Source organism: Typopeltis vanoorti, chromosome 14 (genome assembly GCF_054136105.1).
Source record: "Typopeltis vanoorti isolate ZY-2024b chromosome 14, IOZ_Tvanoo_1.0, whole genome shotgun sequence".
Lineage (NCBI taxonomy): Eukaryota > Metazoa > Arthropoda > Arachnida > Uropygi > Thelyphonidae > Typopeltis > Typopeltis vanoorti.
In genome coordinates this window covers 62,246,971-62,274,664 of record NC_143562.1, presented here as the reverse complement: position 1 = coordinate 62,274,664, position 27,694 = coordinate 62,246,971, and the positions used below count along the sequence as shown (strand labels likewise).

The 27,694-nt window shown below is 35.5% G+C and overlaps 1 protein-coding gene across 2 annotated transcripts; it reads right to left on the bottom strand.

Annotated features, from left to right (window-relative positions):
* Positions 1-1,810: 1,810 nt before the first annotated feature.
* LOC150099534 (uncharacterized) lies at positions 1,811-11,231 on the bottom strand. 2 transcript variants are annotated; one of them, XM_090403883.1, is made up of 7 exons: positions 11,072-11,231; positions 7,511-7,715; positions 7,007-7,359; positions 5,196-5,341; positions 4,285-4,425; positions 3,995-4,186; positions 1,811-2,376 (listed from the first exon to the last, which is right to left on the bottom strand). In XM_090403883.1, the coding sequence occupies exons 2-7, from the start codon at positions 7,679-7,681 to the stop codon at positions 2,360-2,362; spliced, it is 1,020 nt and encodes a 339-aa protein (XP_090260009.1). In that variant the 5' UTR covers positions 7,682-7,715; positions 11,072-11,231; the 3' UTR covers positions 1,811-2,359. The 2 variants fall into 2 exon arrangements, with proteins under 2 accessions (XP_090260009.1, XP_090260010.1); XM_090403884.1 differs by lacking the exon at positions 11,072-11,231 and adding an exon at positions 8,783-8,926.
* Between the last annotated feature and the right edge of the window lie 16,463 nt (positions 11,232-27,694).

Here is a 27,694-nt window from a genome sequence, read left to right as displayed (position 1 = left end):
ACATTTCGCAAAATCATTACGAAGTTTATTAGGCCTTCATTCTTATCACTGTTTCGGCTTTACATTTATGCAGAGCTTTCTGACATCAGTCAGCATTATTCTTTCAGGTATCACTTAAAGAAGTTCACACGAATTATTAAACTATACTCTGAAATGCTCATTCACTACTGATGGATAACAGTATGTATATTTATTCGAAAGGTAATACGGCTCTTTTTATCAACAAAAGACCATGCTGTTTATGATTGATTTAAGCAGTATTGAATGAGATTCCAGTCAAATAAAGAAGGAACCCCCCCCCCCAAGCCACTCCCATCCTATAGTATTGGTGGTGGGTTAATCGATAGTAGTATAGCATCAGTAGTAGGTGGACTAAGGTTTTTTTTTTTCTATTTTTATCTATAGAATAGCAGAAGTAATGTGTTTCTTTCTCTAAATACTTTCAGATACATTAGATATTTACGAATTTGACAATCACGATCTTTGAGAAGACTTTCCAAGTTACTATAGTAACCATTTAGAGTTCTACTCTGAGTTAGCTCCGATTCAACAGACTTGTTTTCTGATGTGCCCTAACCTGGCATCCATCCCCATTAATCCTACAAATGTTCCACCGGATTGAGATCAGCAGATGTGTCTGTTGTCCTAAATAATGTGATGACGCCGATATTTCTGGACATTTTGGGATAATAAGCTGTGATGTTTGCGGCATTCAAATATCATTGCAGAGTAGCATGCACCACTCCAAACCCGCTGCTTTTTTCTTTTTTTAATCATGGTAACCTATTGAATTGAGCACCTCTTTCTTTTGATGTTAGTCTTTCTGTTTGCTGATTCGTAAATGTTAACTGGAATATTTCTGACCGTCCTATCAACTCTATATCCAGTGAAATAGATGAGAGAGTATCCGTTAACCAGTTTCGTGTACTAATAAGGTCACTCCAATGCAGTACAGATCTCCAAAACACAATGTTTAAGCCATTAACTGGAATTCATATCCGATATTAATATCAAGAGAAGGCAATTTTTTATTTTAAAAAAGAACTGTATAATAGTTTACAAAAGAGCTTATATTCCGTTTTCAAATATTTACAATACCGCCAATGCTTAAAATCTTCACGATTAGTAATTTGTATTGCTAATCGTGAATACGAAACATACACTTCTTAGGAAGTACCCTCTGCGTTACTGAATACTTCAAATAACGTGTATATATATCATACAAATAGCCACTCACGAAGATCGCGCGCAAGTTTGTTTGCCTATCTTAGGTAAAATATAGATGAAAACACGAACATAATAAACTTTCCAACCAAGCGGGAGTTGGACTTTATCACATCTATTTCAAAAGACATTTATAAACATATTCTGCTTACCTTTGTGAAGATATTGAAAGTTTCCAAAAGACTGGGAACAAAAGTGGTCGTTACAATTGACAAACATTCGCCAATTTAAAACATCTGTTTTATATGGTTTTCTCTCTCATACTAAACATAAATAGTTTGTTGGAAGAATTCATTTGTAGATATTCAAATTCGGTATTATGCTCGGTCTCAGAACATAACATACTATCACATTTAACAGCGGAACTCCATCGCTAAGCTTTAAAATGCATCCGCCAGTTAAATAATTTTTTTTTTTTTTTGAGGGGGTGGGGGCAGAAATAAAGAACAGCTGCAATTTACGATGCTGAAGTCTGTTTCTTCGTATTTCTATAACCGGGCCTATCCTATTCCTCCACATTTGAACAATTGTGGAAGAATACGTATGCTTCATCTATTGTGTAATGTTTTGTAGTAAACAAATTCCACACCTTTATGATTCTTTATTTCTTTACAAACAATTTAGTTAGTAATTCGCGTATTCTACATATTTGAAACGCAGTTAAAAGGTTCTCACTAAAATTTAAAATAGTTCGTCACATTTATATACAATCCACAAAAAAGATACACTCACATTTACATCACAGCAGTGGATGGAGAAGTCTGGTTTTCGTCAATTAGGCAAAGTTTGAATTTCAAAGAATAGACAATACTTGTAAAGAACTTTAAAAAAAAAGCAATGTATAAGTATTCAAAAGTTAACTTGAATTCTGAATTTAAAAATCTTCACTGGCGAATATCAAAAAGGGATGCCAGATTCTTCGAAATTTCAAATTCTTCGAAAATATAGAATTGATTCTGTATTTTTGAAGATTTTTTTTAGCTCCACTAAAATTTAATTTTGATGAAATATCACAAATCGTAAAAAGAAAGATTCACACTCCAAAAATTTTCTAACGCATAAAGAAAGTTGTTTAGTAAGGAGGATTTTTTTAAAAATTTTTTTACGAAGCGTGCTTCCTTCTCTTCTTGGGCTCTTAGAAATCTGTTCCTTCTGCAAATAAAATATATATTTATTCAATCAGAAGCAGTGTATCAAACATACATTTATAAATCATTTGAAACTAAATATTTAAGACAAAAACTGTTCGTGAACATTGAAATCGACTTAAAAAAAAAAAAAATCTCGAACACCCCCTAGTTGATGGTTACCTCAAGCGTTTGTGACAGAAGAAATAAAATAATTTTCTCGAGATGCCTTGCACCTCTAAGAATAGTAACGCTAAATTTCTTTGCTGGCATGTTTTTCCGGATCTTTGAGCCATCTGGTTTCTTAGCAATTAACGCTAAAATGAAACAAGTTTCGGACGTGGGCGATGAAGGAGAGAAAGAAAAAAAAAATAATAATACAAGGAAGCAAATAAAACTACCGATCCTTTGGAAGCTAAAACTGAAACAAAATCATAAATGTTATCAATTTCCGCTTAAATAACTTCCAGCAGACGAGTTTTTGTTTTTCAAACGTTGCGACATGATTGCCTTGTGCTAATTAATATGAAAATTGACACGTGGTAAACTTGAGGGTATCATGAAGGTTACAAAAAAAAAAAAAAAAGCAGACGAGTCTACATAGCGTGTGTGATTTATAGTATTTAATTTATAGCCGATTAGCCTTTTTTTTATAGTCGATTTAATCGACTCATTTCACGTGATAATACAAATATTCGGTCATACTGAGCACACCTCAAAACAGCCAACAAGAAAAGATGGGGGGGGGTATCTGTCTGTAGTGTAATAATCATAGATATGACCTTGATTTAAGGAAATCTTCGCATGTCTCCTGCCGAGTGAACCAAGGTTATTCAAGCCCTATTGAAGTGGTCAGTGAACCTCAGCGATTGAAAAGTTCGCTAATACTATACAGTAATTGGTTTCTGTTACATATCATTTGATGCTAACACATAAACCACATTACAATGTTATCAACGAGTAGTTAAGACACTGAAGATAATCGATTTAAATCGATTGACACCGAATCGTAATCGATTTGTATAAAAGATAATTTGAGTGCATTACTATAAGTGTTTTTTTTTTTTTTTTTTTTTTTTTAATTTCGGCATCAAGTGTTAAAATACGAAACGGAATTATTACAAACTAAAATCACTTATTTAACAAGAGACGAAAATGCTCAATTTTCAAATGAAATTTTGAGAAGGCTTTAAATTTTCGGCAACTATTTGCATATCCCTTTACACAAGGCTGGATTTATACAAGAGCTAGAGCGTAGGGTTTCACATCATTGCAGGGGTCTCCGAAAAGCTATTAAACCTGCGATTTCCTTAGTACGGGGGGGGGGGGGGAGGAGCCTGCCTTAAAAGTTATAGCTTAAAGCAACCTTAAATCTAGACCAAGATTTATACTTTTACAGCGATTACCAACTTCACGGAACATAATTGATTATAATTTATTCTACACTTACCGATTTTCTCTTCTAGCCCAACAAACATCGTGTTGATGAGATTTTCTAACAGTAAGTTATTCAATTGAATTTTCTGATTCTTATATTAAACATGCAACGCACAATATGACAACTCTAATTACCATGATAATCTATATACAGTATTCTAGAAGTACACTTCAGAAAGGACGGAAGTGTTTTTTTTTTTTTTTACCTATTGGATTAATGGGTCTTGAAGGCATGTGTGGAATTCTTAAGTTGGACTCTAAGTGCTTGCGAGGGTCTTTCGCTGGCAAGAAAGCTGCAGGCCTCTTCAATTGAATACTCAGCGTGGATGGAGGAGGAGTTCTCTCGTGTATAGTAACATCGTTTGCTTTCGGAGAATATTTTGGGACTTCTGGAGAAGCTGGAAGAAATTAAATGATCGAGTGTACTGTCAGATTTTATTTTGACATCGATTATACACACACTAGCCAATAATTATTTATTAGGTCGCTTTCTTACCCATAGATGGCGCCTGTGTTGCAACTCCGTCAGTATTTGTTATTTTCTGCAAGGTTTGGAAAAATCGGGAAGGAACATAAGTTTGATTGACTCCGGTAAATCGCATTTCATCTTCTTCCACCTTGCTCTTATGGGGATTTTCTAGAAAAAAAAAATGAAAAATTTAGTGATTATTCGATGTCAGATATATAGTATTTCTTCAGTAGATTACACGCATCCTTTTTTTGAATCCAGAAAAAAATAAAACATTTAGACAAGCATTTCTCCCCTCTTTCTGTTTCGAGCAATTGAGTCATTTGAGAGATTTCAACAGTAAGTGAATCACTGCTGATCGCATCACCTCATTCTGTGCAATAAACGGCTATGCATACTTATTTTTAACCGGAAGGTTAAAAACATTCAGATATCGGAATTGAGACAGCTTTTCCAAACGCAACATTAGAATTAAAAGTTTAATATTCCATGGGTTTATTACTCAAAAAACACCAAATCATAAGTCGGTGTTGTCTCGGTGGTTTTAATTACGCAAACTAAAAAAAATATAAAAAAAAAACAGTTTATATAATTAACAACATAACGATAAAAGTATAATAATAATATTAAAATTAGTAATAATGAACACTAGTGTTAACAGATATTCTATTTAATATTTTAAAGTATTTTGTTCCAGTCACGCTTATTACGGTAATACTTCGTTTGTAGAAGCATTTATTAATATTTATTCTTATTATTGAAATAAAATTATTAATGAATGGATGTTATTTTAAAAACTGCTCTAATATTTAAGCTGTGTTTGCAAATAATTAAAATAAAGCGCTAAAGCAATAGCGTGCGAATAAGATTTATTAAAATTTTTCTGGAAACAAAAAAAAAAAAAAAAAAAAAAAAAAAAAAAAAAAACGAATTTTTACCTTCGATTTTCTTTTCTTCGTCAGCTGTCATCATCTGTAATATACGGAAGGATCTTGACTGAATCACGTTCTTAGGCTCGTCATCATCGTAATATCGTATTGTGTGGTTCCGAGGTAGAGTCATAGATTTAGAGGTGTCGTTAAGCCTAAAGTAAACGAATTTCAAATTTTATTTTGATTAAAATTAAAACAATCTACACCGTAGTTTGAGATGTATTTTAATTATGGAGAATATTTAGAATTATATCGTCAAATAAACATTTCAAAGAATCAAAAACGACAGAAATTTTCCTAGCAATTTCTGCAAAATATGAAGTCAAATTCGTATTTGATATTTGCGTGTTCATTATGTGAAATTACGAGGTGAAAAATGCGACCCTAAAATCATTAAGCACAAATTATGTTCGTTTCAAAAATTACTGCAGTCTAAAAAAACTTTATCCTTGCTAATATCAATCACTTCTTTAGGCACAGTGAATACACGTTTTATTTATTTATTAATAGAATGTTCATAACCTATTTGCTAATAAAGTCTTTTCAGGGAGAGGTGCGTGGGGGGGGGGGTGGAGAAACAACTTATACATGGCACTTGTAGCAGAAAATCCAAATTACAGCATTATGAAAGATGGAACGGGAGAATTTCAAAACAATATTTTCTCCCTTCTGCATACACAAAAAAGGAAGCATATACCAAAACCACCAAAGTTAGAATAAATGTGCGTTTTGTGGGCATTCAAAGTTCAAATCCCCCCCCCCCCCCAAATACACACACCGAATGTTTCAATATATACGTAAATAGTTTCTCCTGCGAGAGGGGAAAAAAAAAAAGAATGCCTGATTCGATTCATGAACATTCTGCCAGCAGATTTACGTTTATATTATATATAGGGAAAGCCTAAAAAGTGGGTAACGAACTTAAAACTTTGGTATCCGAAAGTTTACTAAAGTTCTTCATATAAAAGTTTTTAAAGATTTTTTCTGCAATCGCTTATACTAAAATGAACAAAATATACAAATAACGATACGAAATAATTACTTTTCAGGCTTGTGATACAGTTGACGAGTACAAATTACGGTAATTTAATGATCGAAACTGATGTGCTAGCACATCTAAATAATTATCGGAACGCAACTAGTGCTCGTTTGTGTTCAGGCACAACGTAAAATGATGGCACCCCGGGAATAAAGAAATGCCTGCAATATTCTCCTTAATTCTTAAATACTGAATTTAATAAGTATTATAAGTGGCACCCGACAATGGAAGAATTCCCCATTACAGTCATTTTTATTGATTTTTTGATTGAATTTTTCCCAAACAGCAAATTCGTCCATTCAGAACAACTTACACCCGTTTGGTAAATACAGGCATTACAAGTTTTGAAATTAAAACTATTACAACAGTTAAAAATCCAATACTCGTATTTTTCCGAATACTACTGCAAGCCAGAGTAATCATGATAATCCCTAACAGATTTTTATATACTGCAATTAAAAGTATCCTGATTCATTAAATGCAAGAACTCTTTCCCATAACAGTCAACTATTTACTTCATTATAATAAATTATTTGCTCTCATTTGCATTTATTAATATATTTTTAATAAGATATTCACGATAACTGCACTAATAACCGAGAAAATTTTCTAGTAAATAAACTAACATAAATTTCTGTTTTAAATAAATGAAATACTTGAAAAACACACTAAAGCACATATTTGTCTCTTTGTCATGCGTGTATTTCCAGTATTTCAACGATTTAATTATTGACTTGAGTGGACTAAAATACAGAAAACAAACAGTTATCCATCTTACCAGTTTGGCTTTTCATTTAATCCTGTCTGTAACTGAAAAGCTTGTTGAGCATTTTCTGCTGAATACAAGTTGTGAGGAGAATTATACACTGGAAGCACACGAACATCTCTTTTGGGCGTTCCGTTAGCTTGTACAGGAGTGCCTTCTGTACCATCCTCCTTGTCCATGGACAGTTCACGATTAGCTGCCAATCTCTTCTTCATTCTCGCTGAGCGAACTTGAGAAAGATCCAAGCCACTTGGCGTATACGTGAACGGTTTCTTGTCACGTTTTAAACTATTTAACAGAGCTGCTGGCAAATTAGCAAATTGAGAAGTCATTACGTCTGACGTCTCGTTTTGTTTGGTTGAATTCTAAATAAAAAAAAAAAAAAAGAAAGATCTGAGTACAGAAAAGTCTAAAAAAAAGGTATCGACTGGCATAAGAAACCATCAAAATCAAGAATATATTAAAAATTTGAATATCCTTAAAATATTTTAATATTAAAACAATTTTTTTTGTCACCTGCTTTATTCTTTCGCTACTGGGTCCATTCATTATTCCAGAATGCGAGGGAGGAGGTGATGGGGTGGCTGACGATCCTGTTGACGAAGCTGCTTTGTTGGGCGTGGCCCACGTATATCCCCAAGGAGATGGGACCATCGATGGAGGAGGGGAAGAAAAGGGGCATTCCATGTTTATATCAGAACAACTATCTTCGGCTTAACACCTGTTAAAAAAATATCCGTATCATATTAGTTGCTTATGAAGACAGGAATCGGATTAGTGATTTATTATAAAGTGACTTATTTTAGCACAAGGGAACTGTAAAATAAAAGGCTGTTATATAAATACACAAATAAAGACCACAAAAGTAAAAAAAAAAAAAAAAAAAACTGTGATTAAATCGAAAGTTATAAACGGCAGTCAAGTTGTAACTCATCAAAAGCTTCTTTCTTCGTGGTTGGGCATCACTGCGCATGCGTTAATTAACAGTACAAAATAGCTCAGTTCAGGACGTACTATTTTCGAGAGCCTATTCCGCTTGTATTGTGTACGTGTGAGTCGCTTATCTTCGAAGATAAGCCGTGACAGACAGATTATTTGGTGCATTCTTATCACCACAATGCTCTTCTTAGAATAGCAACGTTTCACGAATGATCGCCGGGCATTTAGCTATTCATGTGGATTATACAATAAAAATATCATTCTCTTATTTTTATGGTTATTTTCAGATACTATTCTTTCTATTCATGTTTGCGGATGCATCCGAAAACTTCCCTAAACAAACGGTTAATTATACACTGTAAATTGTATTTACAGTGTATAATTAACATTTACATGTTAATTATACACTGTATGTATAATTAACATGTATATTTACAGTGTTCGCGATTACCGTTTTTAGTTACAGAAAGAAAATGTTAAAATCCTTCTCTTTTGTGTGTGAAAGTGTTGCATTTCATCTTCTGACGCTCCATTAGTTGATGACGTCACCATGACTCGATCTTATGTATTCAGCAAGCTGATAAGACAGTAACGCGTGGTGTGATATCACGCTGAAGTTCATTGTACACTCACTGAGAAAGCAAAATTTTCAATCTTATTTCAAATGCGTTGCTAACATCCAGATGCTAAGATTAATAATTAAATCAAGAGGACAAGTTTATAACATTCAACTACTGAAACCAAATTATTATTCCAAAATGCGTTATGTTGCCCTGGCAATTTAATATACGCGATATTAAGCGTGAAAAACATGAGCAGAAATGTTAGAGTTAAGAGAACAATACTCACTACTATATTTTGGTTCTTTATTCACGGTCGTTGTAAGTACTAGGGGGAGCAAACAATTCTCTTCTCATTACTGAGTATAAGTAAGTCGCGGCTGGTAACAAACGCTATTGGTGAGTGTATTTTAAGTAACGCGGGGGAGGATGGTTCTCTATGGGAGGACAAGGGAAATAAGCATAGACATGTGCATGAGACCGAGTTTTAAAAGGGTCGCACCTGTTGTAGTCATCACGGACTAATGTTAGATTGACACCAAGGAAACAAACCGGCAGTTCTCGGTAGAAAATTTTGTCAACAATTACTGAAACTTGACATCGATCTTGCGAACTATTTGTTTCATCATGCATTTCTGAAAAATATGTACCAATTCTTACGTACATATTTCGAATACATGCACAGAAAGTATTCCACTTCAAAAACAAAAATATAGGCGTTGTATACATGCTGTTTTTGAAACCACTGTTGCTGCTTTCATACCAAACATTTTGGTTTATTTAAAATTAACAAGGTCATGAAACTTGGACGATGATTTGTGTTATTGTTGGAAACTTAGACCAAAAAAAAAAAAACATAGCCGCATGCTTATGTGCTACAGGAACTTGCCACAAACACTGCAGGACTTTTCTAAAGAAAGCGGTTGATGATGGCTGATATCCAGCAAGTGAAACAATAGTAAAGTAGGTCAGACACCCCTAAAGAAAGGCCGGCGGATATACAGGTGTTTTAGCTAGGCTCTGGTTGTAGAAGAGATAACCCTCTACCTTCCGTATGAGATGATCAATTCAAAAGCTCGCGGCACAAGTATATAAAACAGTTATTTCGCATTTATCGTATATTTGGATTCTCCACAACCGAGGTTAATAATGGAAAAGTCATATAAACATTATACATGGATCATAAATAAGATGTGTGTGTGTGTGGAGGTTGCTATTACCTCAAACCTTGAATGACGTCACTGAAAGCAGCCGAGTTTGCTGGATGTAGGGGTACATTTTGTAAAGGGAACGGAAATACTATATGCAGTTATTGCAACGATGTGGTTTATTTAGTTCTAATATCTGCTAATAAAAACCCGGATGTTGATCAATACATCTGTCTAGCATACAAAATATGTACATTTTCGTAACATCAGGAAAATGTGTACGTGTTAATTTAAGTTATTATTCGGGTAGAAAATAATGTAAAATATTGCCTTTTGCAAAAAATAAAAAAAATAATTTAAATTTGAGATAAAATTATATTGTAAACAGAGTCCCAAATGTGAAGTACGCCGCTTTGTTTTAGTCAAAGAATATAAAAAATAAATAACCTCTAACTTTAATAGTTCCATCCCTCCAACTTGAAAAAAGTTGATTTAAAAATAAAGACATGCAGTTAATTTCTTATTTCAAGTATTCCCGATCTCATTTTTTTCCCCTTCTGTTGTTATCGTTTTATTAATGCTTTAACTAAAAATTCCTGGAACAGATCCATATTGACTTGCAGATGCACATTAGTTTGTAAATAGTGGAACCGCATTCCATGTTGCATACGTCAAATGTTCTTAATGGATACCAGCAAAACGATATCATACCGTTCATAAATCACAAATTTTCGTTTTTCTTTCTATGATCCATATTAAGTACTTCATTACAGATTTCAACAGGGGGAGAATTGCCCAGTGTATTCGATGCATCTAGAAAGATAAACTGCCTTTAGCCGACATTAAGTAACTGGAGTGGCGTGTGCGCTATAGAGTATATCGCAGATGTTTACCATGTGGTTGTCGTGGAATCACAACACGTTTCAAGTCACCAGAGAAAATGACTGGAAACTGAATTAGCTTAGTCCTAACGAGGTTTGTATCTAGTTATGTGGTCTACACGACATCATTCACTTTGTGAAAAGCCACAGTTTGGTTCAACGGGTCTTACCCTGAACTTTTTATGTGAGGCAAATAATTCGCTTTTATTTACGAATCCGTAAGGTAGTAAAAATGTAGCGGAAAAATTTCAGGGGTTAAAGAGACTTGAGTATAATTAAACTAATATTCCGGCATGAAAAAATAAAGAGAACAGTTTGAAAACGAGAGAAGAAAAAAAGTTCAACGTTGAAGGATACATCCGATTAAAATTTATAAGATAATTCAGTATAATATAATGTAAGGGGATGTGAGCTAACCGCTGATATTTCTTGTAACAGATGGCAGCATCCTAAACTTCAATTCATTAACATAGCAGCATTTAGCGATTAAGCTAATCAACAAGTTTAGTGTCCACCGTATCCACCCACATTATGTAAGCACACTCATACCTGTTAGGTGTTTCTTCTTTCCTATTGTAAAGCGTCGTCTAAAAAAGAATTCACATAGGACAGCAGCAGAAAAGTAGCTTCGAACAAAACTCCTGGAATTAGCGACACACTAATAGAAAGACAACTCCTTGCAATGTAAGTGCACGGTTTATTTCTAGCCGGTGTAGCTTTTCGCTATTTTTTCGAGGACGAAGCGAGCGAGAAATGAGCACGTCAACTACGCATGCGCTCTTGCACGAAAGGTGGATATTTATCGTTTCTCCTCAGCCAGTCAGGCCGCCAAAAAACAAAAATAATGTGGCTCTATATTTACCTCGATTTCCCATCTGGCAAAAGTCATGACTTATATATATATGTGAATGAATGGCTCTGAAGGTCAGTGAAAGGGGCTTTTCTATCGCACCCGCAGGATGAAAGCTATCTTGTGGCCACAGTGCGGAGAGATGAAGATAACAAACGGCTTGCTGTGTGTGTGTCCCTGCATGGTAGGCTACACTTCATAGCCAGTCAGTCATGCATGACGGTTCTTATCTGAGAACTTAGATAGCTTTCTTTCTGTAAATTCGACTGGGATGGATGATATCCCTTTGTAGCCTTTTATTCAATTAATAGGATTCTGTTTCCGTTCATATTTATATCACAGTAGCGCTAAGCAGTCCCTAAGGTTGTCGTTTCTCCTTGAGTAATGTTCAGAATGACGGTAAAAATCTCAAAACTTTTTTTTTGCAGTTTACAGAAGACAGTGTAAAGGGAAGAGAAAATATTCCAGTTCCATTAACAAGGCTAAACTTACAGGACAGTAGAGAAGAACTGTACATTTTAACACGTGAATGTCTTTTGTGCTAATAAGGTGAAATAGATAGGAGTAATACAACTGAGAGGTGGGAATGATAAAAAGTACTGAAGGGGGAAAAATGAAATGTTAACAGAAGGAAAGAATCGGAAATATTAATGTAATATAGTTAACAAACTATTCACTACCTTATTAACATCAGTTTTTTCTTGAAATATACACTTGTCCTAACTTTAAGTTATGATAGATGAATCAACTCGTTTTACGTCATCATCCAATACGGTGTGTCCCTATAGCTCTAAGGTCGAGGATTGTTTCTTGCGTCCTCCGATTTTTAACTACTTGCTAGTCGACTGGCATATGTCAGCGTATTTCCTGATTTTTAATATACACAAAATAGGTTAACCGTAAGCTTTAATTGTCAACAACAACAACCAGATTTCTGTATCAGAAGACGTATAATGTTTGATTGTTCAACGAGTTGTTATTAGGACCTGATCATGTGAAGATTCCATCAGGTATTAAAATATATTTTTAATAATAACCGTCATACACTTTTCATGTGACACTTGAGCTTCTTCATCAAGCGATGAATTCTTGGTCGAACTGCGAATAAATCTACTCTTAATTCTTCTTCAATGGATGGTAATATTTCCCTCTTCTTGCTCTTAATATTTATTAGTGGCGAAAACTTCCACTCACAAATAAGTATTGGAAAACTGCAGCAATTGATTTATTATCTAGAAGTGTATAACTTGTCTTACTGTGAATAAATAGGAAAATCTGTTAATTTGCACCTTGAAGAATACGAAATGCATATGTTACCCCCATTAAGGCAAATCGCGACAAGCAAACCATGTGTTGCACTCCTCCCTCTAACAATGGCTTTAGAATACACATTGAGGACTTTTCTTTTGTTTCCTTTTCATTTCTTTTAGTTCAATTTTGAATCGTCACTTGTCTCAAGTGCTTCTGTTCCCCGAAGGTGATAGTATCAATCCACTGAATATCAACAGCTTAATAATTTACACAATTTATTTTGTTAGTATAGAGTATTACCTTAATACGGTTAAACAAGTTGGCGTGGTTATTTTAAGGGCTTTACAATGGTGAGTTAGCCGGCATCATAGATTGGAGTCTTTTTTTTTCCAGAATCTCTCATCTTCCTCCCTAGCAAAACAGAAAACCTATCAGAGGATATATGCAATTCATGGAAATAATACACAAGGCATTAAACTGCCTGGTCATGATACTAAACAAAGATAACCAACCAGTATCGTACAGTGTTCCGAAAAGATAATTTCGGTGGGAAATTTCATCAAACAATTCCAATAGTTTGATGTGGAGGAAAAGCCCAAATCGATTCACAACGAAACTCACCATAACTAAATGAAAAACAATCCAACGATTAATGATTTGTTGGGTTTAAACAGTACAGAACATGTGTCTGGTTTCAAGATTAAAAACAGCTGCAATGAATTACTGTGCTGATATTTTATGAAAAAAAATTATTTAGGCCTGTGGAAACAGTGTTAGCATCAATGGCGCCGGGCTGTCTGATGAAAGACCATTATAAGTTTGACTGTAGTTTTCTAAACCTTCCTTCGATCGGTTCCCCAGTTAGTCGATCTCTGGTGTGGACAAGTAGAATTTCTCTCCGGAAGACCCAAGTCTTTAATCCCACAGCTCAAGCAAATCGACTGTAGAACTAGCACTATTTCACACAATATATAATGTTAGAGTTATGGATCGCGAAGATGGCAGTTATCTATCGTACTCTCCTCCCCGGATGCCTATTCAAATCATTAATAGTGTTGAGCTAGCTTCGTTAGTGATTAACGAAGGGCAGATACTGGCTCCCACGAGTCTTCATAAAGTTAGTTAGGGCTAAAATGGCTCACCTATTTCATCCAGAGAATAACAGGAGTTAGCGGATTAACAGGAGTTAATTATTTTCGCAAATAATTCAAATGTTTGCAATGCTAACAGTATGAGTATTATTTTTCTGACCTTCATAGAGTCACAACACTCATGGCAGGAAATCATATTTTCTACAGGCAACAATGTGTATCATACCTTGCTTTCAAGAACTGGCGTTGGTGCACATCACCACACCATCTACTTCGGGAATGCATTCCTCCCGTTCACCGCTCATTCAAAATCACCGATACATGCAAAATATGCATTATTTTTTTTTATTAACAAGATCCTTACACAGCTTCGAAGGGAGAGCTCATTCTCTAACCGTCTATTATCATATACAATAATTCGTTTGCATTTATCTGACGGCGCCTCTCACTAGCTTGTATGTCTCAAACATCCCCTCCCCTTCGCCTCCTATCAGCCAAGCTTTGTGAAGAACATTTCCTTAATTTATCATCGTACCCAACATTTTCTATGCTGAAATAGTTACAATGGCAGGCTTTTGGACTTTCTATAATGCTTTCTTATCACCCAAATATTACGGTGACCGAAATTGAGTAACAAAATTTAGAATGAGGGCCAATCAGTGCCTTATACAGTAGTACTAGCACTTCCTTGTCTCTACTTATTAGTGTCTTTTGAATGAGGGCAAAACTTTTCTGAACAAGGTTTGCAGTTTGTCCTCTGAACTTCAACTGACTACAACTAATATCCTTCTCCCGGATATCTTCTCTCTCCCATCCCTCCTGAAATGAAATTCCATCAATATAATACTGTATTCCACTCCTACAAAGTACATCACCTTACACTTAGAAACACTGACTTGGTATTTCGATTCATTTACAGAAAAAGGACTAACCTGTTCAAATCCCCTTCTTGCAATATCACATCGGAGTTCTTTGATGTTACTCTCCCGGATTTCGCATCATGAGCAAAAAAACTGAATACTCCTCTTAACTTTGAATTCCTATTAATATATAAATTAAACAACAGCACTTCCAGAACAGAATCCTATGGCAACTGCTTGTCGTCCTCCTTTCTTTGAGAATTTTTGCCTCCGTATAAAAGGAAGGCGCTGGCTTCTATCAGGCAACTATTCTTGTATGCAGACTACCAATTAACCATCGGCAATCATACTTTCCAATTTCAACGACTTCTCATGCAGTATTCTATAGAATGCTTTTTCAAACGCAGAAAAATCACCGTATAAGCACATCCCCTGTCAAATACAATAATCACAATGTTATAGTAAGAATTCCTCTTAACAAATCCTTGCTGCCCTTGGAAAAGATTCCTATTCTCATCAATCCAATTTTGTATTCTCCACAGCTTTCGTAACCCAATCGACATGGATGATGCTGTTTGGTAGGAAAGACCTAAGTTTAATCCCGCCTAGGACGAGAAAAACCTTTTTAAGGACTTTTCAACTGAAAGTAAGTTAGATGGTCTCACACGAAGATGGAAAGATATTTACCAACCAGAAACGTGAGTTTTTCATCCCACAAGACAGACAAACAGACAGTAGCATAAATGCAATTGATATTGATAACATTATATACCTATGTAGATAGGATTAATTGTCACAAAGCATGAATTAAGTTTCTCTGACATAAACTGCTTGGTTGTGACAGGACTTTTAGCCAACACTTAAAGGGAAAATAGGATTAGTCTTTCACCACCACTCTCAATACAAAATATCCTGTAGTTGGCCACCACTGATTCAGATGCTCCTTTATACACAGTAGTAGCCATCTCATTTTTTTAACTCCTTCCATCCTTTGGAAACAGTTCCAGTTGTTAGTTGCTTATCAAAAAACCAAGTCAAGGGCAGTGCCAGCTCCTTTACACACCCCTTAATATATACACACGGAGATATTCCATACAGTTCCATGGTCTTATTAACATCAAACATTTAAAATTCCAAACATTTCACTCTCATGAATTGACAGTCAATGCTACTCCTAGCAGTCCAGATGAAATACACTCACAAAATACACTCCGAGCTTCTTCATTGTCTTCTGCAGATGTCAATTGTGTGCCACCCAGCAACTAAAGTCAGTCTTCTATACAACTTATAGAACTTGTATAGAAGACTGACTCTTTTATACAACTCTTAAATTGTAGAATTCCCTGATTTTGCTTTGCTGACTCAGCAAAGTTGCTATCATCTATCATAGGCGATTTTTCCTTCTTTGCTACACTCATCGCTCTTCTGTCCGTATACTCTTCCTGCAGCTGTTTGTACCTATCTCTATTCCATTCCGTGCAGTCCCCTGCATAATTCATCCATTTCACCTCCACTCAATTCATCCGTTAACTCTAGGGATACATTTCCCCCATCTAACTGATCTCAAACTAAGTTCCAAGCACTAATGATCTCCTCCTTCAGCCTCAATTGTTTATGCCGTGGAAAGTCACTAATGTGATTCCGGAGCTTATCATGGTCGTCTGATCTATATTCTCTAATTCTTTTCTGCAGTAAAGCTTCCGTCTGCCTAGCAACCTCCCATGTCAAAACCACATGACTTCTATCAATACTATATGAACACATTAATATCACCAATTACTCAATGTCATTCGTATGACCTCTGTCAGATGTGTAAAATATTTATCTCCAAGCAACTCAGGGCGCCGCATCTTCCTCACCCACAAAGCATGTTTCCTGCTCCCAATCAATGCTTCCATAGTTAAAATCACCCATTTTACTACCTGTTACTCACCAATCCAAAACGTTCTCGAGTTCACCTCCTACATTTGCTAGTACAGTGCGGCACCCTACTAAATATCTAATGTTACAGTTCGCCTCGATCTCAAGGAAAACGAACAAAGCCACTTTCACTGTCATTTCCTGGAACCTCTACTTGAAGGAGATACGACTCTATGGGATCACGTAACATCTTACTTCCTCTTTCATTTTTCTCCCCTCTCAAAAAGACCATACCTATTCTATTCTATTCTAGTCAATCTATAATGAGTCAACCAGGTCTCAAAGACACCAATACAGTAAATATAATATACTTAAGCATTCCGTGTCATTAATTCTTTATGAATCATGAACAAGAAAGCAAGAACATAAACTGCACTCTTAAACTGAATAAATTAAACTTGCAATAGTGAATTGTCTAGTTAAGTTATTTCTGCAACCATTTCCATGTTCGGTCGTCTTCTCGAGACTTTTCAGATTATTTAACTCCCACTGTATTTTGAGTTAATAATTACCTTTCATGGGTGGGACTCATAGTAGCAGAAAGGCATGGAACTTTATCAGCAGAATTAGGAAGAATTTCACTAAGCCATATGAGCATCCGCAGGTAACAGCTAATCAAATTGCTCACCAGCTACTGCTGAATGGAAAATTCACTAAAAGTACACAAAAAATAAGATACTTAGAACTTCAAGTGAGGAATAAAATATGATTAACTCAGATTTCACCATCACTGAACTCAACGCTGCCATAAACCTATTAAAACCTAGAAAATCTACAGGCCTTGATGATGTCTGTAATGAACAGATTAAACATTTTGGAACCAGGACTAAAGAGTGGTTATTAAACCTATACAACACTTGCCTAAGGATACCAACTATCTGGAGGTATGCCAGAGTGGTGGCCTTTCTGAAACCAGGGAAAACGCCACAGAAGCAAAAAATTACAGACCTATATTACTACTCAGCAACCTCTTTAAACTCTATGACCGATTAATTTTGAATAGGCTACAACCCCTAATCGAACTCCATCTTATTGCTGAGCAGGCTGGTTTTAGACCAGGCAAATCCTGCACATTACAAATTCTCAACCTCACTCAATATATAGAAAATGGTTATGAGCAAAAACTAGCCACAGGAGCAGTCTTTGTAGACCTAACTGCAGCATATGATACCATAAAACATCTCACACTCAGAAATAAAATATACAGAATAACTAGAGACTATCGCCTTGTGCTCCTGATCCAATTACTCTTGGAAAACAGACGCTTTTACGTGGACCTGGGGGGTAGGAAGAGCCGCTGGCACCTCCAAAAAAATGGCCTCCCCCAGGGAAGTGTGTTATCCCCATTACTTTTCAACATCTACGTCAATGATCTCCCCATCTTTCCAGGAACTAGAAATTTTATCTATGCTGATGACCTTGCCATAGATACTCAGTCAAAAAATTTCAAGTCCATTGAAACTACTCTATCACTTGCCTTAAATAGTCTAAACACATATTATACCAGCAATCAACTAAAACCAAACCCCTTGAAAACCCAGACTGGCCTTTTCCACCTTAACAATAATGAAGCCAACAGGAAGCTATAGATACACGTGGATAGGCTTATGTGTTCATCAGACATGTTGTAATAGGTTTCACGGTATGCTAAGAACACAGATGGTTAAGAAAATAACTATTTATTAACTTAAAGCTAATATTTCGCTGGTATTATATCCAGCATCTTCAGAGCACACAACACAAAGTTTGTTACAAATGTAAGACAACTACAATCCGGTGTAACAGTGGGGGCTAGTATAAGTGATTGCAGCGTGCAACACAAGACTAAAGTCCTTATATGTGTTGCACGCTGGTATTATTACATGCTGGATATAATACGAGCGAAATATTAGCTTTAAGTTAATAAATAGTTATTTTCTTAACCATCTGTGTTCTTATCATACCGTGAAACCTATTACAACAGGAAGCTATAGATTTCTTGGGAAGGCTCTAATATAGAACATTCCTGGAACCCAATCTACTTCGGTGTGACTCTCGATCGCACCCTCTCATATAAAACTCACATAGAAAAAAACAAAGGCAAAAGTGAATGCAAGAAACAACATACTAAGAAAGCTACCTCCTCCAAATGAGGTGCAGACCCTAGCACACTGAGATCTTCTGCCTTGGCCCTTTGCTATTTTTCTGCTGAATACGCCTGCCCAGTATGGCCCAGATCCTGCCATGCTGAAAAACTTGATCCAGCATTGAATGACAGCTGCCGCTTAATTACAAGATGCCTGAAACCAACACGACTAAAAGACTGTATACTCTGGCTGGCATTTTACCCCCCTCAATTCGAAGATCTGCATTCTCAGCTGATAAAAGAAGCAGACAAATGAATGATGAACGCCACTCACTATTCGGCCAGACCACAGTGTCCCAAAGACTAAGATCCCGACATAGCTTCCTGGCAACTGTTGAACCACCTAAACACCTCCCAGAGACAAGACTTCAACAATGGCTTGCACTATACCCTGAAAATAATACTGGTATTCCAATAGCCGAACATCTTCCACGTGGTGCCCACTTGGACTGGAATACTTGGAAAAGCCTCAACAGACTTCGAACGACAGGACGCTGCAAACAAAACTTCATCAAATGGGGCTACCTCACTGGCCCAGACAACTGTGAGTGTGGGACAACTCAGTCAGTGAAACACCTTCTTTCTTGCCCCTTTCTTCCATCACCTTGCACCAAAGAGGACCTTATATCCTGCACAGAAAGAGCAGTTGATTGTGCAAGATACTGGAGGAACATCTGACCATATTTATTGTATATAAGTTATGTATAGTTTCCTTTTTTTTTCATATTTAATTATTATTTCCCTGTATAATTCACCTACCAAATCTAAGCTGATCTCATTGTAATGTATCCTAATTTGTTAAATCATGTTGTACCATTTACTTACTCCTGTACTACTTGTGTTTGGATATGAAATAAAATAAATTGGTAGGATTTACATTAAAAATACTCCGATATCAGAATGCAAAATAAACTTTATATTTTATTGCAGTTATAAATTCATTTTAAATCCTAAATCGGTTTTACTGAGATTATTCCAGACGAAAACATTTTTATTTTAATTTTAGATATCTCTGCTTAGTAGTTTTAAAGATGTAAATAAATGTAATGCTATACTGAAGGAAGATTTTCTTTTTTTGGTGGTTAAACTGTTCAGAATAAACATGAAATATCCATTTGTCATGAGATAAAAGAAAACAAAGAGTTTGGAAGCGATATCATTAAGACAGAACATAAATTTTGTTTTATCTTTACTACAGAGATCAGATTATTCTGTTTAGTTTTCATCTGTAGCATACCGGTGTATTTTCATTTTAGGCATTGCATAAGAAAAGTTCATCTGTCGCTGTTACATGCAAAACTAAGAATATGACTGGTTCTGATTATGGATTGTGATGATAAAAACATTTCAGTGGTGGTTTAGAGCAAAGATCAGTAATTGATTTTTTCCACGGTTCTTTATTTTTAAAAGAAAAACTCGTTGTGGTCCTGATCCCTCAGTAGCTGAATATTAATAAAATATAAGTATTGTTTTCAGAATTGTTTTAAAAAATTTAACTATTAATTATTGAGAAAAATGGGATTTCTTTCTAACATGACACCAAATTTGCGCTTTACATTTGTAGAAAAAATCTCGAAATGCATCAGTGACGTGAAGAAATAGTGTTCGCTGACTGATGTACTTTCGATTGTGATGGAATTTTTGAAATATCTTACATCAAAAGTTTTCAAAAAATTACGTAGATGCAAGACTAAAATAATTACTTTATATACAAATAATGAATTAAACTGAAATCGCTCACTGTGGCGAAAAATCGTAAGTTCAAATGAATGTGGACTCCATTTTGGATTTTGGAGATCCGCGAAGAAACTTGTTCAAAGGTTTGGAAAGTCTAACAGCTATTGATGAACAGAACCGAAGCAAGATCTCCCACTGTGCATTTCATTTTGTCAAATGAAAAGATAAAATCAAAGAGGAGAAACCGGTAGATTCAAAATCAGTAGCCTCACACCGAACCAACATTATTATCAATAAAGGAATGATAAACGGAAAGAGTTTTGATGCATCTCGAGAGATCCGCTGTTGGCACCCAGTCACCGTCAGTATACGCTCTTAGCCAAAGCATTCGACGTAACAAATACTGGAAATCTGCCACTGGAATTCAGAAAAATCTGCCCGACCTCCGGTCTATAGATATCAGAGTCAATGCGGGTTTCATCAAGAACGAAGGATTTTAATGTGCTCAACATTCGAAATGTGTCTCTGTATCTAAGTTGGTTAAAGAAATTTCAAAGAAAGAGCATTGCATTAGTAAAAGAATTGATATGCAAAAGATATCAAAAGACGAATAGGAACTGCTAGGACTTTCCAATCGAAGGACATCGTCGAAATCGAGCTGAGCTACGGAGGCTAAAATACCACCACTAATTATTAATAAAAATGTCAATAAATTATTAAATTTTGATGTAAAATATTTAAGTAAAGTAAATGAGCAAAAAATAGTTAATGCTATTTTTGTCTTACGCAGCAGAGAAATGGAGATTAATAAAAAGCGGAATACAAGCAAATGGAATTGAAAGTTCTGAGTCATGTTAGCAAACAGAAACGGAAAGAAAGAAGACGAAATATAAACATTAAGAATGTGTTAGGACCAGAAAATGTTGAAGAAATGTTTATGAATTCCCCCTTGAAGTAGGTTGGACATGGAATGAGAATGAATTTACAAAGAATACCAAGAATATTTATTTATTTATTTGTATTTATTCTTCATTCTCGTGTGCCTCCGACTTCATTTGGCTATGTTATATTCATTGTAATTTTATATTGCGTGGGCTGGCCTGGTTTGATTTTCGATCTTCTTTCGCTGCATCCTCAGTTATATATCTAACAGAAATTGTGTTCATGTGAATGGAATGTGGAGGTCGCATACATTCTTACCGGAAGTGTTTCTTATGATTATTTTTTCAAGATTTTCACACTGTTTCTTATGTAAGATGGTCTTCAGATGTTCGTTTCATTTCGTTTGTTTCTCGTAAATATTCCCAACTAAGACACGCTCGAATAAATGAACCTCGTTAAAACATTGGAAAATTCATTGAACTCCACGCATAACGGGAATATTGCAGTCACTAAACCATTGGCTAAAGTAGTCACATATCAAGAAAATTACGAGCATCCACCAGCAGCAAAAGCGTTAATTTTCCTCTTACTACTTTTATCCCAGAAGATTGCACAAGCCGTAAATGCAGATTATAAACATCACAGACAGAATAGTAAGATATCGAATTCAAACGACATAAATACACACTTAAGATATGCAGTTCATTGTTAGAATATATTTCTAATATTTTCTCGCCAGTAGAAGGAGGAATTATAGTATAAACGTGGTAATTTTGCAAGCGAATTTATGGTTGTCGATAAGAAAGGGGTGGAGATATGCGATCGCTTAAGGCAATAACACTATGGAGATAAAATACTATTTTCCGTGCTATTTTGGAGCAGGCTGTTACAACGAACCGGCCAATTTTAATAATACTAGAACTTGCTGAACTACATTTGGCGATTGATTTGACAATTTGAGGCATATGGATCACTCTGTTAATTTTGCCAATGCTGCCTGCATTTCCTCTTAATCGTTATAGTTCCTGCGATATGACAAAAAAACAAACAAACCTTACTATGTCTATCGCCAAGATGATGGAAAAACGGCTGATATCACAATGATGATATCACTCAAATCCTTGGCGTTTTCAACTGTATTACCAAATATACCATGAAGAATAGTTTGAGGGACTCAATTACAATGCTGTATTCTTATTTTTCTTTTTATTTCATTTTTTTTCATGAAATACGGATAAACGTTATCATTTCTACAAGTCTGTTCATTGCTCTATTGGACTATTTATTGTTACAATTAATATGTTTGAAAATATAAGTAGTGACATAAAATATTAGCTGGAGGTAGCAGAATAAGAGGTCATCCCTAGAAATTGAGTATGGTTAATAAGAGTGTGAAGACTAGAAGATTTTTCACTTGGAGAGTGAGTGGTGAATGAGTGGAATGCGTTACCAGTCAGTTGTGAGTGCTCCATCTGCCTATGAGTTCAAGGAAAAGTGTGGTAGATTCTGTGGATAGTTTGGATCTCACGCGGGGAATCATAGGACTTCGTGGAGATGTCCATATAATAATAATAATAATAATAATAATAATAATAATAATAATAATAATAATAATAATAATAATAATATTTAGGAATCCTGAATTCATAAGACATATCCGGCGCCTTTTATCGCAATCGGAAAGACAACACGATATGTGCCATGGATTGCTGTAGTGGAATGGTAGAGTTCGAAAACAGTCTAGGACAGTGATGGCGAACCTATGACATGCGTGTTAACCGGTGACATGACACAACCTTTTGGGTGATACACCAGCGTTCCCCAACACCAGACAACAACTATTCTCCCCGTTTGAGTTCACTTCAGCTTTTACATTCGTGTGAACAAGAAGTGCGTTGAATTATTTTGTGCCATTTCAACAATTTCTCATTTCTTGTTAAATTAAAGAAATAAAAACACAGTTTTTATTTCTTTAATATTCTAGTTCTGTTGTGGAGAAACCTCAAATTAAAAAATCCCGATTGAATGATATAAATGAGCTGATAAAGCTAGAAACAGTGCCAATAAGTACATCACGGAACGAAATATGCGACATTGTTCTAAAAATGCTTGGTGACCTCCTAAGCATTGATGTCTAAAGTTGTATCTGTGACGACAGACAGGGCATCCAATATGGTGGGGGAAAAGGTCGGATTTGTGAACCTGTTTGTGAACTGATTCATTATATTATCCCACCAGGAGATGTGTGCCAAGGAAGGATTTACAGAACTATATGATGCGACAGTTGTAACCAAAATAGTGAATTTAATAGCTACTTGATCGCTTCATAAGCGAGAATTTTCTGCACTAATGCAGGAAGTTGAATCAACTTACAACGGACTGGTGATGCACAGCAATGTGAGGTAGTTGAGCCGAGGAAAACTCTTCGAAATATTTGTGGAGTGCTATGAAGAAATTAAGTTATATGTTGAGAATAAAAATTTCGAAGTTTTCTCAGCTGAGTAACTGTACATGGGTCAGTATACTGATCTTTTACAGATGTTTTGTTTGGATACATAAAAGTCTGAAACTAAACGTCAAATTTTCAAACGAGACCTGTGATGATATTTCTCAGCATATAATTCTCTCCGAATGCTTTGTTTAATAATTTTACTCAGAAAATAATTAAAATTTAAAAGTACTATTCCAATGCAACACAGCTTTTGCCTACTAAAACTTATAAGCACTTTCCTCGACTAAAGAGCATTTCGAGGAGATCAGCTCGTATGTGTAAACTGAAATGGAGCCTTTGCATATGAAGTACCAGCACATTTTAAACTTAATAAATGATCAGGTTGGCGGAAGATTTAATCAATATAGAAGTTTAGAACAGACAATTAAAATAATTAAGTATCCGGATGTAGTAGTATACACTACTGATCTTTCATTATTATTATTTTACATGTGTCAGAGTTTGTTTTACTCGTATTTCATTTTTGTAATTATTTGACGTTTCAATATATAATGCATAACATCACACATGATTGGATTGTAATTTTTTAAATAAATGAATATGTAAAGAATTGTTTCTCTTTTTTTCGGAGAGGGAGAGGTTAGCAGAGTCAAGTTAGGCATATTTCCGAATTTTTGACACGCCGAGCCTAAAAGGTTCGCCATCACTGGTCTAGGAAGCTCTTATGATGATATTTATCAGCATATAATTCTCTCCAAATGCTTTGTTTAATCACTTTACTCAGAAAACAATTAAAATTTACTATTCCTAGTAGTATATTTTAGCTAATTAATTTTCCTAAATTAGCTAAACTTTTTTTTAAATCTGTTGTGTAGTTGTTTAATGTTTCTTATTTTATGGCACTTAATATCATTCGATTAAGCGTACATTTATTCTTAATAAAGAATGAAACTTGAAAAGTATTGAAAACTAAACAGCAGAGCTAATTATAATCTGAATTACAACGTTCATTAAAATTATGAATGAGACCGAAATATTTCACGACTGTGTTGAGAAAGCGTGTTAAATAAGGCATGTATAGGAGGTCTAGTTGACATTCGCTAACAGTTTGGCAGTGACCTTTAACCTCTATTTCTCTGAATGCCACAAAACCATACTCGCAAACAAACGAACACCCACCCACCCACCTCTTCACACACGTGTACCCAAAGGATAAAATGTTAGCACGGGCTCTACTAGAACGCCTTCATCATAACAAAACTTGGCCCTTTTCCACCATTTCGTAGGAGGCTCACTTGGATTCTCTCCATATTAGCGACATTCTTGGCTACAGAAACCCGAATCCGCCAAGTTTTGTAACGACCTAGACATTAATGACAACACAGCTTTTGCCCACTTCCGGAATCCTAACGAACCTCCCGTCAGGTAGCAGAGTGTATCAATTACCTCTTGACGCAGCATGAAATGATTGCTCACTCCTGGAACAAAATGAAACTATTTTTGCGGTGTTTATTCGTATTGCTGTAATGTTTATCCATTTACAATGACTCATATACTTATTAACACTAGGTCTGCAGTTACTGAAAATACAATTCGTTGGAGTTCCTTGAACTGCAAAATGTTTTCTTGGCGGAAAAGTGGTTGTATCCTGAAAAGGACAAATCGCTTTGAAGTGCAAGCAATTAACAGTCATAACACACTCGCCTCATGGCCTTTAGTCACGTAAGAAAAATTTTTCTCCTGCAGTATTAGACCAGTTAATTCACCATCAGTTTTAAAGCCACTATGAAACAGAGAATTAAGAACTATCTTTAAACTAATCGCATTTTTAATGGTCAGACAACTGCGCCCATTTCTGAAACTGAAGATTTGTTCCATTGGAGTTATTAAAGAACTTGTTTTTGGAATAACGACTCTCATCCTTCATTCAAAATCACTGCAGGTGTAGTTTAAAAAAATGCAGTACATCATATCTAACTTTCGACTGACTCTCAACTACTTCCCGATCTATCACACAGAAACACGCAGCCACAAAAAATAATAAAATATAAATAAATAAAAGAAAAATAGTAATAAAAGAAAACTCAACAAAGCTAAATCGAATTTGGAAAATTGCAATCGTTCTAGTTCTGCAAATAATCTCTTTACAGAGATTATTTGCAGAACTTTTTAACTACTACGTAAAGCGATACACGTGCTTTACGTAGTAGTTAAAAATGAAGTTACACAAAATAAACAAATAATGAAGGAAAAATTAATCCTCTTATTCTGAAAAGACAACTGCTACATTATTTCTTCCCTTAATTCAATATTCTCAAAATCCATAAGTAATAATTAAATTAGATCCGTCGTTTAAATTTACAATCCCACCGCTGCCTTTTAATTTATCGTATCATTAATCACATCCAATTTCTAAGATTTTAATTAAAAGTGCTTCACAATATGTTGGAACGTGTTTCTTTATTTGAAGACGATTTTCTCCTCCCTTCACTACACGTCCATTTAATTATATACTAATGGAGATTAATTAGGTGATTCGTTCTCCTTTTACTCACTAGACATTCGAAAATCCTAATTTAAAAGAAGACTGCCGTCATTCGTCTGTCAACACAGTTATCGGTATAGATGTATACCCATGATATAAGCATTTTGGTGTCTCTCATCCTTAGCCCTTTTGTACAGTGTGAGTTTCCTTTACTGAAAATTTAATCAACTGTTTATTTTTGAAAACAACAAAATGCTGTATGACACTCTTTAGATTTAATAAAGAGAGGCACGAAATGCAAAGCATTAGGAGAGTTTTCTAACCTCAGAGCAAAGACGTTAGCAATATATTAAAATGAAAGAAGAAATATCGGTGAAGAAAAGAATGGCAAGCCACACGAAAATAGAGACAATAATCCGAATCGCAAGGTGGAATTCAATGAAAGAACAAGCCGATGTCAATGAAATCAGTGCTAACAAAAAAAAAATGTAGAATTCGTTGAGGGCAGAAAAAACATTTAGCAAATACTGATCGGAAAAAAATGTAAGAGATACCACTTGCAGAAAGACGCCCTAAATTACAGAATGAATATGAAAATCGGAAGGGGAAAAAATCTAAAAGAATCAAGGTAAAGAAACTTAATGCGATTAATGAAGTGATTATTGAAAATAATGTGATGATGACGATGACAACCAATCACTTCCTTACTTGTTTATTGGATAATAAATAAGGAAATGATCATCATCATCATCATCATCATCATCATCATCACTGGTACTTTACAATCCATTAACACCCGTAACCGGCCAATTATCCTTGGCTTCCAGAAACCATAATTTTAATAGGATAAAGTGATTAGTCTTTTGCCCATATACACTATGTTGACAAAAGTATTTGGACACCTCACGTGGCATGCGAATTTCGGATCCTACCACATGAAAATATTCAGGGAGTGTCTGTGTAAGTGTGATAATAAAAGATGGAATGTGCTGCATGTTTTGCACTGTACTCGATCAAGATGGCACGTTCAGCTGAACTAACAGACTTCCAACGTAGGATGGTAGGTGTATGTCACATCAATCGTCTTTCTGTCCGTGACATTGTTATCCATCTCTATATAACGAAATCCACAGTAGGATTTCGTTATACAGAGGTGCTACCACAGTCAACCTGGAAAATGCTGCACCGACATCTGTCAGCACTAGGACTGTCTGCAAGAGTGCATGCCTTAGGTTACCATGGCAGAGCTCCTGCGAAAAAGCCACACATCAATCCCCCCCCCTCAACTCTAAACGACGTTTGGAGTGGTGTCTTTCACACCGTTCCTGTACCGTACATGACTGGAAAGAGTTCTGTGGACGAATCACGTTTCCAAATGTTTCGCTCTGATAGTTGTTTGGATCTAGAGATTATCCAAGGGAAGGTTCCGGCAGGACTGCATCATTCCAACTATCAAGCTTGGTGGAGGCTCGGTAATGGTATGTGGTGTTTCAGTTGGATGGAGCTTGGTCCATTGGTGGACGTTCCCAATGCTATGGAAGTACTTCGTCAGTGACACTTGCATGTTTCAACACGACAA